At 39.1% G+C, this 19,686-nt stretch overlaps 1 protein-coding gene across 1 annotated transcript in view; it reads left to right on the top strand.

Moving 5' to 3' along the window:
* The window catches only part of adgrb1a (adhesion G protein-coupled receptor B1a), a 618,149-nt gene that overhangs the window by 372,174 nt on the left and 226,289 nt on the right, over positions 1-19,686 (top strand). Inside the window, exon 17 of the mRNA XM_048596183.1 lies at positions 17,216-17,342. Coding sequence (XP_048452140.1) covers positions 17,216-17,342 — 127 coding nt within the window. The remainder of the gene's footprint in view (positions 1-17,215; positions 17,343-19,686) is intronic.

The raw sequence follows: 19,686 nt of genomic DNA, 5'->3' as shown, positions 1-19,686 counted from the left end.
GTGGTTAGCATTGTTGCCTCACAGCGCCAGGAACCTGGGTTCAAATCCACCCTCAGGTGACTGCCTGTGTGAAGTTTGTACGTTCTCCCTGCGTCTGCGTGGATTTCCTCCGGGTGCTCCGGTTTCCTCCCATAGTCCAAAGCTGTGCAAGTTAGGTGGATTGGCCACGATAAATTGCCCATAGTGTCTAGGAATGTTTAGATTAGGTGGATTAGACATGGGAGTGGTGGGTTTGGGTGGGATGGTCTTCGAGAGGGGTGATGTAGACTTGTTGGGCTGAAAGGCCTGTTTCCACACTATAGGGATTCTATAATACTTCCATCCACACTTAGCAGGTAGGAGAGAGCACCTCTTCCTTTCCTTAGGGAGTTCACCTGACTGCAGTCACTCAGGTCCTGCAGCAGGGGCTCCAGTTAAAGGAGAGAGACTAGGAGGAGCTGGGGTTCGGGGACAATAGTGAACAGACTCCCCAGGTCTCCTCAATATTGCTGTGATTCCTGCAGCCGCAAACAAGTAACTGAGGCCTTTGTACCCATGGGTCCATTATTGCATTGACCCTTTAATTAGACATCCTTGCTCAGATGGAAAGCACGAGTCATCTCATTCACCCTCCCCCAATTGGCTGACTAACTGAAAGGGTAAAAGATAATGCTGTTGCAATAGGAAAGATCCTGTGCAAAGCCCATAGCATTTTTCTATTATTCACTCACCAGAGGAAGGTGTCATTGGCTGGGCCAGCATATATTTCCCAATCTAGGTTGCCTTTGACCAAGTAGTGGTGAGCTGCCTTTTTGAACTATTACAGTTCATGTGCTGTAGGTTGACCTACGCTGCCTGAGAGAGTGTGTTCCAGGATGTTGTTCTGAGAAACAGTGATATACTTCCAAGTTAGGATGATGAGTGGCTTGGAGGGGAACTTACAGGTGGTGCTGTTCCCATGATCTTCTAGCCTTTTCCTTCTAGAAGGTAATGGTTGTGGGTTTGGAAAGAGTAATCTGAGGAGGCTTGCTGGTCTTCTCCAGTACAGCTTGTAGATGGTGCACACTGCTGCAGCTGAGCATCATTGGTAATGCAGTGCTTCAAAGAAAAAGGGTGGCTTTAGACCTATCATTCTAAATGCTTTTCGCAGTTGAGGTGTCATTTCCGGGTTTATCTTAGACTAGTTGATGGACATTGATTATTATGATGAGTCAATAAGTTCATTATCATTGACCACCATGACCGAAGGTGGATTGATGGACCTTGGTCTCTTCTTGTCTCACAGTTTGTGTGTTTCTGTCTTTAGATGGTGACCTCAATTTGACAGTTCTACTGAAATCCACTCAAAAGCTGAAAATGCCTTCAGGCAGTGGGTTGAAAGATCCCAGAGGAATTTTCACACTGCATTAAGACAGAAAGCCAATTGCTTTTATATAAATGTAAAGGTTGTTTCCTAGTTAACTGAGGCAATCCTGAAACTTTTTAAAAAAAAACAGAAGGAAGATTTGAGCTAGTCACGGTGATATTTGATTTACATTTTCCACTGTTAAAAAGTAGAAGTGCCTCATTTCTTGAGAACTGGCAGCCTGTTAGATGAATCGTGGGACTATGTTGTTTTGAAATTCTAGGTGGAATTGTACAGTGGTCAGAGCAACATGGGCCATGGCGACAAGTGTGGCAAGACCCTATCTTGACTTCAGGTGCAATATACATCTTTTGTGTATCTCACAAACTGTAATGCAATCACTACTAGGCAGTAGCAAGATGCCAGATGTAGGGATTAACCATTGTTTAGTGCCTTGTTAATGGCAAAAATCGACTCATGGGCACCAGCCATGTACACCACATGCCCATGGTACATTTATAATCCATTCAGAGGACACTTCTATGCTGCACGTCAGGCGACAGCACCAGCTATCATTGTAATGCTATTGCAAGGACGCTGTGCACTCAAGAACGTGCACCCAGCTCATAGACTAAACTGGACTACATCCTTTTGCATGCTGTCATAATGCTCACTCACTACATGCTCCTTACTTTCCATTTTTGTACTTTGTCTCCACAGCCAAAGGTACCAGGCTCATATGACTGCTATTTTTGCTGTGCCATTTAGAGCGGGCACAACACTGGGAAGCTGGTCATGGGTGTCAGCAGACTTTGGTCAAAGGAAGAATGATAGCCTTTGTTTAGAGGTTCCTAGCGCACTAAATCAAGGTCAATCTCCGATACAAATCCAGAATCCAGGCTCAGCTCAGTGTAGTGATTTAGGAATTTTTAAAATTCATTCAGGTTATGAGGGCATCACTGACTATGCCAGCATTTATTGCCCATCCCTAATTGCCCAGAGGGCAGTTAAGAGTCAATCACATTGTTGTGGGTCTGGAGTCACACTTAGGCCAGACCAGGTAAGGATGGCAGTGTCCTTCCCAAAAGGATGGGTTACAGATAGGTTTTTCCTGACAATCGACAACAGAATAATGGTCTCTTAATTCCAGGCTTTCATTGAATTCAAATTCCACCATCTGCTGTGGTGGGATTCAAACCCAGGTCCCCAGAATATTGCCCAGGTCTCTGGATTAGCAGTCCAAGGATAATATCACTAGGACCTCACCTCCTCTCACCTTTCTCCTCGCAAGATGTCAGGAGCTGAATGATGAACAGCACACCACCGGTCTTGACTCTTTCTACCCTGGTGTATGCTGTTTTCCTTACAGAATGAGAAAGAAGTAAATATTACAGGGGATAAAAGTGGGTGGCACTTTATTTTACTGTTGCAGGTATGGACACGAATGAGTAGGCAATGCAGAGGACATGCAAGTTTAGTATTGTCAGGACTGGGAGTGGGCGAGAGCAGTTGGGAAAATGTTGTAGGCAATAGTGAGAGTGAGAGGACATGAGGGAGGGAGTTGGATACAGTAGCAAAGATAGAGTGAGGGTGAGGTATCAGAGAGATGGTGTTGGCACTTATGTTGGTGTTGTGAAGAGGGACATTGACTTTCTTCCTACAATGTTGAGCAAATGGCGGAGACTATTTTAACCTGGTTGGCAACCCTTGACCAGGCTGACATGGTCTGATGTTGTGGCCTTACTGTTTTTCCTGGGGGGTACAATGCCTTCCAGCAGGACCTTCAGGACCCTGCCAACAAAGCAGGGCACCAGTTTTCCCCTGAGTGCCATGATTTGGGCAAATGCCAGCAGCCATGCAGTTCAAATCTGGACTAACAATACCTTTCCTGCACAATAACCTTTTAAAAATGGTGTGGACACACAAGGTACGTCAGTTAATTTCTGGATATCCTGTGAGATGAATGGTTTGGGGAACAATATGTGGTATGATGGGGCGGAAGTCAGACATGAGAGATGGGACGCAGTAGATAATTAATGGGATGGCTTTGGTAAGACACAGCAAGACAACATGCTAGGCATCCTGTGACAAACTTCTAAGAAAACTCAACACAACTTGGACTCACCAAAAACTGCAAGATTGAGCCCATGATTTCTGACAGTGTAATTTTAACAAGAGCATAACTGTATCAGGAAACAGTCTGACACCAGATAACAATCCATTAATGACGAGAATGCAGATTGATAAGCCCCACTTTACAAATGTGGAATTTGAGAAATCATTGAGCGTGCATTTTGAATAATACATGGTGGAACCATCAAATTTTACATTGTAGAGAAAAGTGATTCAATTATCACAGCTGTGCCACCTCAACAAAAGATCCCTCTACTTATTTCAATAATATCTTTCTTTTTTGCAACATTCATTGAAACTTTTATTTTCCAGTTATTAATTCACTTGCCTCTTCAGTTATCATGCATTTTTCTAGGTATTTCATCTTTTCATATCTTTGCTTTCTTACTTCTGTGCTTTGGTGTTGATCCTGAAATTGTACATTCCAGTTACCAATTCATTGATAACTGGTATGTTGTTCCAGATGTACTTGATCAAAAACTTGTCATACTTTCAAACTCCTGTTAGATCACCTCTGAATCTCACAACAAAAGCTTCTTGGTCCAGAAAAATCTTTCTGGCCCTCTCTCTAGGTTTTGATGCTTACTTAACAAAATAAGGGATCTAAATCCCCACATACCTGACCCTCGAAAATTATGATTAATTTGCTTTTATACTCAGTGTTGCTGTTTTAAAAACCTAGGGTCCTAAAGTCTCCTTTTTTAGTAGTTATAACTTGTCCTCCCACTTTAAAATTCTGCATATCTGAACCTTTTTTTTCAACGATATTAGCAATTTGAGGCAGGATGTATGGTTAGTCTGGTGTGCTTGAGAGGATGAGAAAAGTGAATTCAGAACACAAAACCAAAACAAACAGGAGCAGGAGTAAGTCATCTGACCCATGAAGCCTGATCCACCATTATATAAGATCATGGCTGATATTTCCATGGACTCAGCTCCACACACCCATCTGCTCACCAAAACCCTTAATTCCGTTGCTGTTCAAAAATCTATCTGTCTTTGCCTTAAAACCATTCAACGAATTAGTTTCAACTTCTTCACTGGGCAGGGAATTCCACAGATTCACAACCCTTTGGGTGAAGAAGTTCTTCCTCAATCAATCCTAAATCTCCTCCCCCTTATTTTGAGGCTATGCCCCCTAGTTCTAGTTTCACCCACTTGTGGAAATAACCTCCCTGTTTCTATCTTGTCTATTCCCTTAGTAATTTTATATGTTTCGTTAAGATCCCTCCCCCCTCAAAATTCTTCTGAATTCCAATGCATATAGTCCTAGTCTACTCCATTTCTCTTCATAAGTCAACCCTCTCAATTCTGGAATCAACCTAATGAACCTCCTCTGCACTCCTCCGGTGCCACTTTGGATCATTAGTTATTTATTTACACGATGCAAGCATTGTTGGAAAGTTTATTTTTTACTGCCAAATCCTAATTGTCCTTGAAAAGGTGTTGATGAACTCCATCAGATGTAGGTCACCCAGTCCTGGTGTCTGCTCAGCCTTTAGGTCCATTAATTCACCTAAAACCTTTTCCCTGGTGATTCTGTTTATTTCAAGTTTATCTGTCCATATCATCTCTTGAATTTCAGTTGTCTTTAGGAAGTTTTCTACCATGAAGTGAATCACACTATGCCTGTTCTGTGCCTCTGAGATTTCTTTGTTTTCCAATATCAAATCCCATACACAATCTAGAGGACCCACGCAATCTTTCCTTTCTGTTTTCCTATTCAAATACTTCTAATGTCTCTTACTCTCTGTTCTTATATTACTGGCTAGATTTCCTTCACTTTATTTTCTACCTTTTAAATAGCCTTTTTAGTCATTTTTTGCAGGTTCTTACAGAGACTTTATCACAAATGTTTGTGATTTCTACACTGCTTCTTTCAAATTGATGCTATTTCTAATTTACATATCTTGCCAGATGATGCATCCTTCTAAGGGAATTTTCATTCTTATTGGGATAAATCTTTGCTACGAGTTATTAAATAGCTTCTTAAAAGTATGCCACAGCAATGCTACTCTCTTACCTTTTAAATTAGTGTCCCAGTTCACTTGAATCAGTTCTGCCTTCATGCCCTCATGTTTATGTTTATTTCGGTATAAAACACCAGTCGTGGATTCATCATTCACTCTTTCAAACTGCACATAAAATTCTATCATTTTATGATCACTGTCACCTAGAGGCTCCTTTTCTATGAGTTTATTGAAGGGTAGTAACACTTACTTCTAGAATTCAGCTGTTTTGTCCATGTTTGAACTAAAGGTATAATAAAATTTTGATTATGATTGTCACAGAACCCAAACTGATCAGGTTTTTTCTTGGGTTAGATCCATTTGACTGTCCTGAATTTCTATCACTTTACTAATGATTGAAATGAGGCTGATGGGCAGTAATTAGCTATTTTGCATTTGTCCTGCTTTTAGGAAATTTTCAACTTTGTCAGGGAGATGTTAGTGTTGCAGCTGTATTATACCTTTGTTGGAGGTATGTGTCTCCAGTTCTAAGCTATTCGAGCTGTTCAGTATCTATCCCATTCAGCATTATTGCTGTGCTACAAAGGATGATGGAAGATGTTGCCTGTGTGAAAAACAGACATGTCTCCTTCAGAACAGTACAGTGGTCAGTCCAACCAATGCTGACATGGACAGTACATCTGCGACAATAAAAAGACCATTGCTGGGATAGTACTTCATTGGTTTTGATCTCCCTCTGATATTTCTCCAAGTCCCCTCCTTCCTTCATTCATCTAGGGACGTTTTCTTTGAAGCAAAGAAGGTTGAGAGTGGGCCTGATTGAGGTCTAAAAGTTTATAAGAGGTAGAGTTAGGGTAGCTGAAAGAAACCTATCCCCTCAGCAGAGGCATCAATAACAAGAGACATAGACTTAGGATAAGGGGCAAAAGGTTTACAGGGGATTTCAGAAAGACTTTTTACTCAGTTGGTGGTAGGTATCTGGAAGTGTGGTTGAGGTGGGAATGATCACAACCTTTAAGAAATATTTATATGGACACTTGAAATGCCACAGTGTGTGTAGCCAAGTGCTGGAAAATGCGACTGGAATAGATAGGTGCTTGATGACTGTGTAGACATAATAGGTCAAAGGTACTCTTTCCTTGCTGTAAAACCCTATGACTTTGATCGTCCCTTCCATTTGTTTGGCTATTCTTCATGTGCGGGTCTCAACAGTGAATGTTAAAAGCCCATAAGTGGATCAATCAGCACCCTATTCTGAATTCAGCTGTCATCTGTATGGGTACTGTAGTGTATAGTGTTGCAAAGTTGAGTAGAGTATTTGTGGATTGGAAGGCAGGATGTTAGATTTGATGTTTGTAAAATGATGTGGGGGGAGAGAGTCCATGGTCTTTTTAAAAGACCGTGTGTCATTTTTAGGCCTGGAGATTTAAAACAGAAGTCTGCAGGATGCGGATGTACAGAGAGTTCTTGAAATTGAAATATTGTATCAAAGGGCTATGCTGTTAGCAGGCAAAGCAGCATTTTTACCAAGGCAGCAGATTTTTGAATGTAGCCAATTAACTTAAACCAAGCCCCTAGATACCAAAACTCAATTAAATTTAAATCTGAAATTTTTGACATGCTATTATGCTATTGTAAGAAATTAATAGATCATCAAGGGCATAAAAGAAGAGGCCATTTAAAAATCGGTGTGAGACTCAACTGTCGTCTGCCAAGAGAACAGCTTTGAGCTATAAAAGAAAGAATCAGTGGCTCTCACAGGATCCTCTAAGCTCTCAGAAAACCACTATCTAAACTAAAGGTACAGTAGTACTCTTTGCTAATATCCCTGACACAAGAATTCGATGGAGAAAGGCATTCCTGACAGAGGAATTTGACGGAGAAAGGTGTTCCTGACTGGAGAACACCAGAGAAGGCAAAGAACATTCTGGAAGACTTGTTCTGGCTGTAATTTTGACAGACTAAGTTTTAATTTATTTTTCTTATTATTTTGGTTTATATAAGTGGGAGTTGCATTTATTGAAATAGCATACCATTAGAGTTTAGCTTTATTCAGGAATAGTTAGTAGTTAAAGGGGAATTGTTTGGTTTGTTAGTAGTTCTGTTAATTTGCTTACTGTTAGGGTTAGATAAATAAATTGTTACTTGTTGATTCTAGAGTGAATAAAAGGATTTTATTTTATTTAACCACTCCTTCATAACAGATTGGAAGGTGACAGGCAATTTTATATCAATTTTCACACTTCCTTTAACAGATTATGAGGTGAGGCGAGCTTCTCTGGGTATTTTGGTTTTAGGTATCATGGGGGGAGTGGGTTGGATGACCTCTGCTTCATAACAATAGTTATCAAGACTTGCAATATAGCTGATTTTAGTCCCCAATATACAGCTTCCCAAACTGTGGGTTGTACCCCCAGAGGAGTCACCAGTCAAGATTTTAGGGTATTGAGTCTGAAGCAGCAATAGCTACCACCTTGGTCTAATTGCACAACTTCTATGTGACCCCTTTAAAATACTTGGACTATTCAGCGCGCCCGAATTGACTGCTCACTGAGGCCCAATTTCCTATTGTGTGCGAGTCCATGTGAGAAAGTAGGTGGTCATTCTGCCTGCCTTTTCATCAAGTGCCCCACAAGGAAGATGGAGGAAGGCTGGTGTTGAAGTGGAGGGAGATGGTGGTGGGCAGTGAGGATAAGGAGTGGAGATGGGGGTCTTTCCACATCTGTCTGGTCCCCCATTGACAACAGAATTACTCCATTCCTCTCAACTCTTGTGCTATTCCCTCCACGCCCTCCCCATACAACCACCTCTTCCAAAAAAAAATCTTTCACTTGGGGTTACACAGAATCTGATACATGAAAATGAGGTCACACCAGAAAAGGTTTTGGGAAACAATGACCCAGTAGTTTATGAAACAAAAGGTCTAACTTTATCATTCTTCAACATGATCAAAGGAAACTGCAGTTGTGTAGCACACTGACATGATCAATCTTTGTTGGCTGTGAAAAAATAAATTTGTTTTGGAGTTCTTGATAATAATTGAAGGTGACAATGAATAAGGAATGATAAAATGTTAATGACAGTAATTGACTCTGGCTTTTCATAGTTTCCCCTTTATTTTGTGCTACAATACATTGTCCAATTGCTAATCCTACTGGTTTCTGCTGTTGCCTGGGGACAGATACAGCAATGAGCCTATACGCTCATCATTGTACCAGAGAAATGGGGTCAGACTATAAATGAATGAGAAAACATAGCTGCAGTTTCAAGAGGACAGCCTTAGGCTGCACTAGTTTCAAAAGTGAGTATTTTTGAAAGTAGTCCTGATCATTCAGTTGGAAATACACTGTCTCAAGCAGTAAGCGGCCATTACAGACCTGTAGCCCAAACTTGTGCCTGAGCTACTGATGAACAGGGGCTCTATTATGGACATACAGTGGACCTCTCAATCCCCATTTGGAAAGGTGAGAAATCAGTCCTAGTGTCAACTCTAAAGATCCTGACTGAAAAATCTACAAGGGGTTAGGAAAAGAGTAGAAAATTATTTATAACAATTTGGAAAGTGAAAGGATTTTATTTTGAGAGGGAGGGGTGATTTAAAGACTGCAATCTCACATGAAGACAGCTTCAACAATTTATAATCTTCAATTCAAAAATAAACCTATTCATTTACTCCTTCACCAAAAGTACAGGACAGAGCTTTGAGAAGAGGTTCTATTTCTCATTTGTCCATGTACTTTGGTTGTCGCTGTGGATCTGAGCCCATTTGTTAGATTTTCACTCTTATTTTCTAACATGCATTCAGCTGTCTGGGCCCTAAACTTCAGAATTCCCTCCCTATAGCTCTCTGTCTTTCTACTTTGCATCCCCCCTTTAAAACAGTCCTTTAAATCAACTTCTTTGATCAAGCTTTCGATCATCTGCACATGTCTCCTTATGTGACTGGGTGTCATATTTTATGTATTAATACCTCTGTGAAGCACCGATACAAATTTTTCTGACACCAATGAGTGTCACTGCATATGCCAATGGCTTGTGAACTCCATGTAGTCTGTGCATTTTGCTGTTCATGCTGAAGGACTATTGCTTTTAGTATTTCTGTTGAAAATAGAGTGATACAATCAACTGTCTCTTGAAAATAGTATCGCTAATAGTTAATAAGGAGATTACAATCACTGCAATGCTTGAGTGAGAGCCAATGTAGGTCAGTGAACAGAGGGATGATAGGGAACAGGACTTGATATGAATAAAGACATGGACAGCAGAATTTTGAATGACCTTGTGTTTAAAGACTGATGCAGGAGATCAGCTGTGAGTGCATTGGAATAATTGAGAACAGGGACAACAAAGGCATTAAAGAGGATTTCCACAGTATACGAGCTGAAATAGGGGCAAAATCAGTCAATGTTATGAAGGTAGAAATGGACATCTAAATCCTCAATAAAAAAAGCACATGTGGTTATTGGAACATTTTAATTATACAATCCATTGTTAAACATGTTTAGAGAACTGGCATAAAGATGTCTGGCCTTAAGTAACAGAAATGAAGTTGTAGACATTATCAACTATATGCTGCCTGCATTATATGTTTGGGGAAAGGTTTTCTCCTTAAATATAAATTCAAGTTCAGCTATAATGAGGTGTAATTAAGAGACATTATTGGAGGAGTTCTGTGAGAACATACTTTTAAATATATCTGAATAGTGTGCACTTAGCCACGCAGTTCAGAAATGTCTCAATACTAAACTCCAGCTGTATTTGCTTACAAACAGTAGCATTTGTATCCATGCACCTTGCTTGGCTAGGTTGGTGAAAATTAGCCAAGATCTCATTTCTGTTCACTGATATGATAATATTGGTCAAGAGTGTGCCTAATTCAACACTGGGCCACAACAGCTTCAAGCTCACTAACCTGTAGCAAATTTTCAGCTTCTTGTTTCTTCTCCGAGTTTAGTAAGAAAGAAGCATGAAAAGCAGTTAGCACTGTGGAACTGCATCTCATTGTAAGCCAGCACCTTCAGAAAAGGAGAGGAAAATACTGGAAAAACAAGAAAAGGTTTAAGTATATAACATGTCAGCTGATATATCAAAGTTTGTAGTGAACATTTCTGCAACTCCCGAGGCAATAATTTCATTACATTTTAATCAGCAAAATTAATATTCAGGTGATGCATGTCGAGGGACAGAGGATACAATCTGTATATTTGCACTATCACTTGTTTTGAAAATCAAAAGAAAAAGGGGAAAAAAAAGGGGCTACCATCATTTTGGTTATTAAAAAGTCACTTTCAGTAATGCTCCCATCTGGATATCTGCAACTCCCAACCATTAAGCCCTAGGTTGTAAATGAGTGAAAAGCAAATACTTTTCCAAAGGACTTAAGTAATCAGTAATTTAATGTCAAAATTACTGTCTCACTTAAGATGAATGATGCTTTGGCTGCCTCCTAAATAAGATTCTATTCTGCTCATTTAGTAAAGAACAAGAAATGGAAGAGCGGAGCAAAGCAAAGTAGGGGTTTTCTTAGCATACAAAAAATGCCAAAGCTGGATGTTGTGACTGTATGATAATGGCGTTAGTTAGTACTGTAGAGTGCATTTCAGTGTATTTTTATTCTCAATTGCACTTGCAAATCCTCCTTCATGTAGCAGCATAAAATGAAGTCATTTCATGGTTCATTTGAAATGAACCATGTTAGCTTTTTACTAATGGTGCACTTTTATACCAGGGTGGGATTGTGAATTGCATTTGCTTGTTGGAATTCTTGCAGTTTTTGATTCTGCATTTACATACATATATGTCTGAAATGTAACAGCATAAATGATTGACATTCTAAATGAAATGAAAATATAGCAATGATTTAGCAATATTATCAAAATAATTTATTTTTGAAATTGTAATGGACTTATTTCATTGATTTATTATTTATTTATGTAAATTTTCCGCTCAACTGATGATACACAAAATGAATGACACACAACACAGTGGGAAACAGCTTCATTGTCATTTCACAGCTTTGCATCATTTGATTACAAGGTTATTTGAAGTGGTATTTCATCATTTGTAAAATTCATATTCCATTATTTGCCTGATCAAATTTAACATGAAATGGGTGGAGGCGCTTTGAAGGGTTAAATGGTAAATTAGTAAATATTTATCATTTAATTACTAAATTTATGCTCTCATCACTAATGGAATTCCATAGATATTAAAAGCACTATTTTGAGATCAATAGGAAATAGATCTGGTATCATCAGTCTTGCTCAGGCTACTTGTGATATTTGAACTTAGATAGTTAATATTAGTGGACTATTCAATCACAGACATAATGGTGAATAGCCCTGACCCTGGTTTCCTCCCAACGACCGTATACAAACATGTGCATGGGTTAGAGAATAATGAACTGTAGTTATTTTTCCCCTCCTCCTATTTGGGAATGTATGCCTCAACTGATACAACATGACAAAAAATTATTACTGACCAAGGATCAACTGATGCTTTTCTTTACGTGGATGGCATTGATTAGGACAACATTTTTATTATGTTGTTAATATTCCTGCAAAAGGTGGCAGTGAGCTGTCTTCTTGAAATACTGCAGCTCATTTAGGGCAGGTATACTCACAATGCTATTAGGGAAGAAATTCCAGGATTTTGACTGAACAAAAGTGAAGAAACAACCATCTAATTCCACATCAGGATGATGCGTGTTTTGGGAGGGAACTTGCATTGGTTGATCTCATCTTTCTAAATGGTAGAGGTCACAGGTTTGGAAGGTGCTGTCAAACAAGCCTGGGTGAGCTACTGCAGGATTTTTGCAGATGGTACATAGTGCATCAGTGGTGAAGGGAGTGAAGGTATCTGATGGGGTGCCAGCTAAATTGGCTGCTTTGTCCTGGATGGTGTCAAGTTTCTTGACTATCATTCAGGCAAGTAGATGGTGGATAGGCTTTGAGGACTCAGAAGGTGAGTTACTCACCACAGATTTCACAGCCTATGTCTTGCTGTTGTAGTTACATATTTACATGGCTGTCTACTTAGTATCTAGTCAATGGTTATCCCAGGGATTTTTCTAAAGGGGGATTCAGTGATGGTAATATTATGGAATTTCAAGGGCCAATGTTTAAATTCTCTCTTTTTGGAGATGGTCATTGCCTGGTATTCACTGTGTATGTTTTACAAAGCAATTGGACTTCAATGACAGAAATATTTTGAACTGTGATTTTTTTTTAACTGATTGAATTTTTCTTTGCTTACTATAAATCTCTCTCTTCCATATACTGTTTAATTAGCAGAAAGTCGATTAAAGTCGACTGCCCTCAAACTTCCATAGTACTCATGTTAGGTAGTCCTAACAGGGTCTACAAGTATGGGCTCTGATTTGGCCATTGCTTAGCATATCTCAAACATGATCTGTAGGTTGAAATATGAGGATTCTCTGGATATGAATCTTGATGTGATCAGATCATAATCTAGTTAACAATCTCTTCACCTTAAACTGTGGAATGCTTGTTATTCAATCTATGTCTTTGGCTGCTCAACCATGGCTTGTCCCTGTGTGGGATATTGACCTAGCTGAATTCAATGTTGTTACTTTCATGCTCTTACACAAAGGAAAACAAAGACATGTCATTAGGTTAACCTCAGTATCCAACTGTTTATTCATCATGCGTTTGTGTAACTATTGAATGAATAACAAAGGGTGATTACACTGTTTGGGAGATCCGTACCTTCCTGTCATTACATAACTTCCAGCAATACTTGTAGTAATAATAGCAGTCGCAACAATATCATTACTGCTGTGGTTGAGATCAATGAACCTTTAAAGTCCAAAAGTTGTACGGAGTGTCCTGAAAAATGCTGACAACATGATAAGGCATTATATAAATCCAAGTAACCGTTCCAAAAATCAAACCACGTAGCAATAACAAGGTTTCAGCCACATTATGGTTGGGCCTTTGACAGCAATGTCAGAGGCAGGAAGGCTAACACAATGGTTTAGGATTGCACTGGATCATGGACCCGATGTTTTTCCCACTGCTGAGCTATTTTGCTCGTTGACCCACTGAAACACCAATTAATGGCATCATTTTTTTGTCTTATTTCATGATGTTCATTGATTCAAACTGTATCATTGAATTTGGTACTGCAGTTATTCTGAAATGATGAGTTAAATAGTCTGCATGTTGTTAGTGCTGTGATTTTGGTGTGGAAGTAGTAATATTGCTTTTTCTCCCACCAACAATCTGTCAAATATTACAGTCTCATTTAAAAAATTAAATCTTAAAAAGATTTGCACTTTGCTATCCCACAGCACTGCCATTTTGCATGTGGGTGTGCTGATCAGACTGCAGTTGCATATCCCACCCACTAGCAATCTGATTCAGCTTCCCACACAGCAGGTAGTAAAGTGACAGATAAGAAATGTGTTACTTTGACTGACCGAAGGAGGTAGAAAGACATATAATCTTGTTGGATCCTTGGGAAACAAGTAATGAAATCATTGAATGTACATACCTGTGGGATTTACAAAATTAAATATAAAAGGTATGCACGTGCCCTTTGTGCGCACTTATATCCATAAATAATGATTGCCCTTTCCAAGTGGTAAATATCGAGGACTATGAAAATATTCCACTCAGCGAGTGAAATCAGCACCTTTTCAAGGTCAAACCTAAAAGAATTATTTAAAATCCAATTCCTGTATCTAGTCCATCGTCAATACCAGCAGTAACCCCATATAAACCACATGCCAAATACTGAATGCGCACTCAACTCTTCAAATCTCAGTCCCTTCACATATCAATAGACATCAGCAACACCCACCAGACAATGTCACTGTGACTCAGTGCATTAGTACACTGCCATCATGGTCACTCTCTGAAATAGTTCTCCAGAATTCTCCACAGCTTAAGTCACAAAGCAACTAGTCATTTGCTGTCACAATGCACCATGTATAATATATTTATTCCATGCTTGATAAATATGAATGTTCCAGAACTGGGTATCTGATGAGCAGAGAATAATTAGAATAAAGAAAGTAGACATTGACGTCATAGATAATGCCATCATGTTATCCATTGTGTCTACCAAAATAGCTTTATTTTACAAAATGTTTGTACCAAAAATGAGAAACCATTGCAGATGTCAGATGGTAATATTGTTCACCTTAGTTAAGGAGTTATGTAAATAAATTGAAGCAGCTCAGAAAAGGTTTTCCGGACTAATTCCTGGAATATGCAGAATGTCTTTTGGAGAGAGGTATGGCAGACTTGGCTTGTATCACTGAAATTGAGAAGAATAACAGTCTGCTTGATTGAAACATATATAGGATCCTGAGGAGTCTTGATAGAGTAGATGTGGAGAAATCATCTATTCTGATTCGAAAATCTAGAATTAGCAGTCATTGTTCAAAAATAAAGGGTTCCTCATTTTAAACAGATGGGATGAATTTCTTATCACAGATGTTGAGAGTCTTTGGAAATCTCTTCCCGAAAATGAGGTGGAAGCAGAGTCTTTGAATGTTTTTAAAGAGATCAAAAGATTCTTGTTAAGCAAGGGGGAGAAAAATTATTCTGGGGAAGGCCAGAATGTGGATTTGAGGTTACAGTCAGATCAGACATAATCTTATTAAATGGCGGAGCAAGCTTGAGGGACCAAGTGGATTATTCCTGCTCCTATGTACTTATGGCCTTAAGTTTCTTCTATCTGTCTGGCAGTTTTGAGGTAAAGTTAGCAGATACCAGTCTATTCTGACAACGAAGTGTGCACCAGCAAAGTGCCAATGCTGATTTCAGGTGCTGAATTTTGTGATTTTTGTTCATGCGCTCGTGATATATCTGCAATCACTTTGTCTGTTGTGGTGAAGGGATAAATCTCTGGGATGTTTTTCTTATGGTTTTTGCACTAATTTTCAGCCATATTGTCGGTTTTTTTTTTAAAGGGTGACCCCAGAAACTTGAACTGCATGAATCAGGTTTCATCTTATGACATGGAATGGCACTCATTACGATATGGTTTCAGTGAAGATTCAGCAGCAACAAGGAAATCCTTAGAACTCAAGCTATCACCCCCCTCCAGTCCTCTCCCCTTCACTCCATGAAACCTTGTCAGTTTTGGAGAGAAATTGGTTGAAGCCTTTTAAACATACATGTTTAGCTCTTAACAAAATCGAAGTTTCAGATTATAGGTTAATCTTTTGGCTGCTTACGATACATGCACGTGCTTTTGACTCACATGGACATGATGGGTTCAGGTATTTCACCCCATCAAGACTTGAAAAAAAAGGTGTTTCCCTCATCTGAACTGAAAATGGACACATGCCTGTGTACATGATCATTAAAGTCTGGAAGTATATTTTCCCCATGGCACAAAGTTCAAAAATTTAAAAAAATTGCCAAAATGTATATTTTTTTAGTAAGAACTAACTTTGTGGTTATCACATCAGGCATATTGAACATAAAAAAAAGTCTCTTGCGCAGAGAAACAATGTGTCCCAATGATTATTCGCACATCTATTTCAGGAGAGACAGGTGTCATTTACTCCAAAATTTGTTCTAGCAGGAACAATTTGGATCCGAGAAACTGCAGCAATTTTAATTTGAGTTCATCCCCAAAGTGCAATGTGACTTTTTAAAAAATTTTCAGTACTGCGCTGTTACTGAGACTTAAATTATTCGTTAATTATTCATATAAAGAATGCATGTACACTGGATGAAAGTTAAGCTTGAAAGATCCTTTGCCATGGGTTGGTGCCAAATCTGTCACCCGCTCTTTGACTCATCACTTTAATGATGGCATACTTACTTTCCTTCAGAGCATTTTTTTTTACCCCCTCCTTTCATTGCTTCCTTCTCTGTGTAGCTCCCAAACCCTTGGAACACTGTTACAGTGTGCATTTCTGTTTTAAGTCTGTGCCATTGGGAGAATGGAGCTGTAGTGCCTCTTGTTTTGGAAACAGGTTTGACGGGCACTTGCTTGTTGATTTGATGACTAGACCTGTACCTAAATGACTTGGCATGTTTACAGAACGGTTTTGTTTTGTTTTACTATCGGGAACAATGCAAATTGCCATTTCATGGTTGGGAAGGAATATTTAATAATCTTCAAAGCTGTCTCAATTCCTGTGAGGTGGAGGGGGGGCAAAGTATATTGAAAGCCAGCTTTCAGGTAGCGAGTAACTGCTGCATTTTATTGATTTTTCGGTTGTTTTTTTCATTGGAAATCACGGATCGTCGAGCTTTGCAACTATTATTTAGCTTGTCTTTTGACGTGTTCGTGCTATTTAATGTGTGTGTGTGTCTGTGTTCCGCTGTCACTAATCACTATTCCGATATCACTGGGAATATTCTAGGCATTAACACATTTTCTTCTTCTGTGGATCGCGGGACCTATTAAAAAGACAGAGAAGGATCGGGAATTGCTTGCAGTTCCCGCAGTCTGAGAAAATCACTTTTGTTGCTCTCTCCTCAGTAGAGAATGTGGGGATGGAGATTTCAATGTTGACTGTATGTTTTCTCTGGGAACGGCTGCGGTTTAGATGGGGAGATGAATGGTCGTACAAGTAGTTGGATTAATTCCCTACATTGCTGTTTTAAAATTTTTTTTGTGGGGGCTGGGGGAGAAATACAATTATTATTGTAAATGTTTCTTTGGCGTAGTCGAGTTGATGCATCGCCCTCTGTAAATTTTTTGTTGTTGTTGTTTTGGCGGATGCTTTGGGTTTGTTGCATTGATTCTGGCTCCTCATTTAGAGATGTGTCCGTCTCTTCTCTCTTTTGGAAATTGTCAGCTTCGCCGTCCAGGGGGTCTGGTCGAGCCGCGGCTGTAAGACGTTCCCCATTGACTCGTCACGTACAAAATGCCAGTGTGACCGGCTCTCCAGCTTCGCCATTTTGGCTCAGCTCTCGTCAGATTCGGTAAGTCCGATTTATTTATTATGATTATTTTGGAGGAAATATTGCATTTCGTCTCGAGGGAGCGAAAAACAAAAACTGCGCAAAATCTGCAGGTCAGATAACATTGCACGCAACACTAACAGGGGCATGACACCTGTGATTAAAGGCTGACATTTCAGTTCAGAAATCTATATGTTTGGGACTGCTATATCAATTAACAAGCTGGCATTTACCCCACCGCTGCTGGCATTGGAATAAATTGCAATCAACATTTATTAAGATGTCCTGCACAGATGTTTTCACCTGATATGAGTCTGAATTACCATGTTTTGTGGTCAGTTGCCTCAGTTGTGGAGGAGTGGAATGGCTCAACACTCACAAATGCTGTCAAATACAAACCTGTTTTACATATGAAAGTAAATACGTTGCAAGCAGCAAACCATCTCCATTCCTTATGTGACTATGGATGTGTTACACATTTCTGTAGAAAGGAATTATCTAAATGAAATACTTATTTTGGAACACAGTATCTTCAGCAGAATGTTCTGTAATGTTATGATGAATATTCAGAGATTTGTTGAGTTCCAAAAGATCAAAATGCTTATCTCTAATCAATGCAAATGATTTCATATTAAATATAAATGATACGATCAATTAGTGACATAATAAATAAATAACAAGTAATTTTATGCCAGGATGGTTGGCTAAGTGACACAGCTATAAGATAAACATTTCCTAAACGTTCTGCCATATGTGTTTTTTTTCAACTGCATTTAACTAAACAGTTTAGGAAATGATTGTGAGCTTGGCGCCATGTGTCAGCACAAACTCATTCTTTTTGCCACGGCTATACATTATAATAGCATGAGGAAGTCAAACTTTTGTGCTCAATTGAACATGTTACATATGATTCTCTCAGTTCCACACAATCATCAAGATAAAATGTAAAATTATTCGACTATTTTGCTTGCATTGCCATTGGAATTTACTCTTTATTTGAGTGGACTATGAGTAAGATGGATGCTAGTCATGATGTCAGATAGAAGCTGTCTACAATGGTCCATAATAAGAGTTAAAGACCCTATGATCTCTTGGAATGTTATTTTGAATTGTGATATAAATGTATTGCTTTGATTTATTGGCAAAAAAGCGTAAGACTCTGCAGCTAAGGATTTTCTTTTGGTTTTATAAGCAAGTGTGTCACACAGCTAATGTTGTCAACTAATGCTTCATTTAGACACATTTTACTTCATGATTATTATGTAATTGAATGCCAAGTCAATGCTTACTCATATACATGTGTACCTGTGTGTTAAATGGCAGTCATCCTAATGGTTCTCCTATAGTGACATCTATATTGAAAATGCCAATGTCAATGCATGTGGTGCTACAATGGAATGTATATGTATCAAATTCATGTTAAATATTTCTAAAAATAAAACTTATTAAATTAGCAGAAAAAAGACAAATACTAGATATGCACAAGTTATGTCCTTATGTGAAAATCAGCAGTTGGTATATGTTGACATGTAAGTAGAATGTGGTGACCCCACTATCAAGCAGTCAAATTAGTTTTTGCATTCAGGATTTTTTTGTGCATGGGAATAGTGATGGTATAAATAATAACAGGAAACCCAAACGGGTCAGGCAGCATCTAAAAAGCAAAGATGAAATCTTAGTAAGGGTATTATTTAAAGATCTGTTGAAAGCTCTGGAGATTTTACTTATTATCTTAACCAATTGGTGATATTGGCAGTTAATTTTCTCAGCAAACATGTGTTTGAGTCCATTAGTTATTGCTTGCTGAAGTGACGTATATCTGTGGAACAGATTATGATTGTAGTCACATTATTTGTTGCAAAGTTAGTGAATGTGGGATAAAATTATTCCATCAAAGGCACAATATTGCTTCACAGGCATTGTTGGTAGAAATTAATTGGTACGTGCTACAAAGTGATTATAGAATGCTGGTTCCTGTTGTAAAATTCCATTTGGCCTCTGATCAATGGCATTGATTGATCTTCCACTGACTTTGCAAGCTGCCTGGAGCTTGTGGGCGGCTATCTGTATCTCTCCCAATCCAGTTCACATGAAAGTGATGAGGAAACAGAACCATAGTGGGGAACTGGGAATCTAAGCATAGGGAAATTCTTTGCCTGCCCACCCTGTTCCTGCCTCCAAATAAGTGTCAACATCTTAGAGATCGTAAGAACTGCAGATGCTGGAGTAAGAGATAACACAGTGTGGAGCTGGAGGAACACAGCAGGCCAGGCAGCATCAGAGGAGCAGGAAAGTTGATGTTTCGGGCTGGGACCCTTCTTCACCCGACCCGAAACGTCAGCTTTCCTGCTCCTCTGATGCTGCC

Source organism: Rhincodon typus, chromosome 4 (genome assembly GCF_021869965.1).
Source record: "Rhincodon typus isolate 14 chromosome 4, sRhiTyp1.1, whole genome shotgun sequence".
Taxonomy (NCBI): domain Eukaryota; kingdom Metazoa; phylum Chordata; class Chondrichthyes; order Orectolobiformes; family Rhincodontidae; genus Rhincodon; species Rhincodon typus.
The sequence above is the reverse complement of the archived record's forward strand: the minus strand, read 5'-3'. Positions and strand labels throughout refer to the sequence as shown.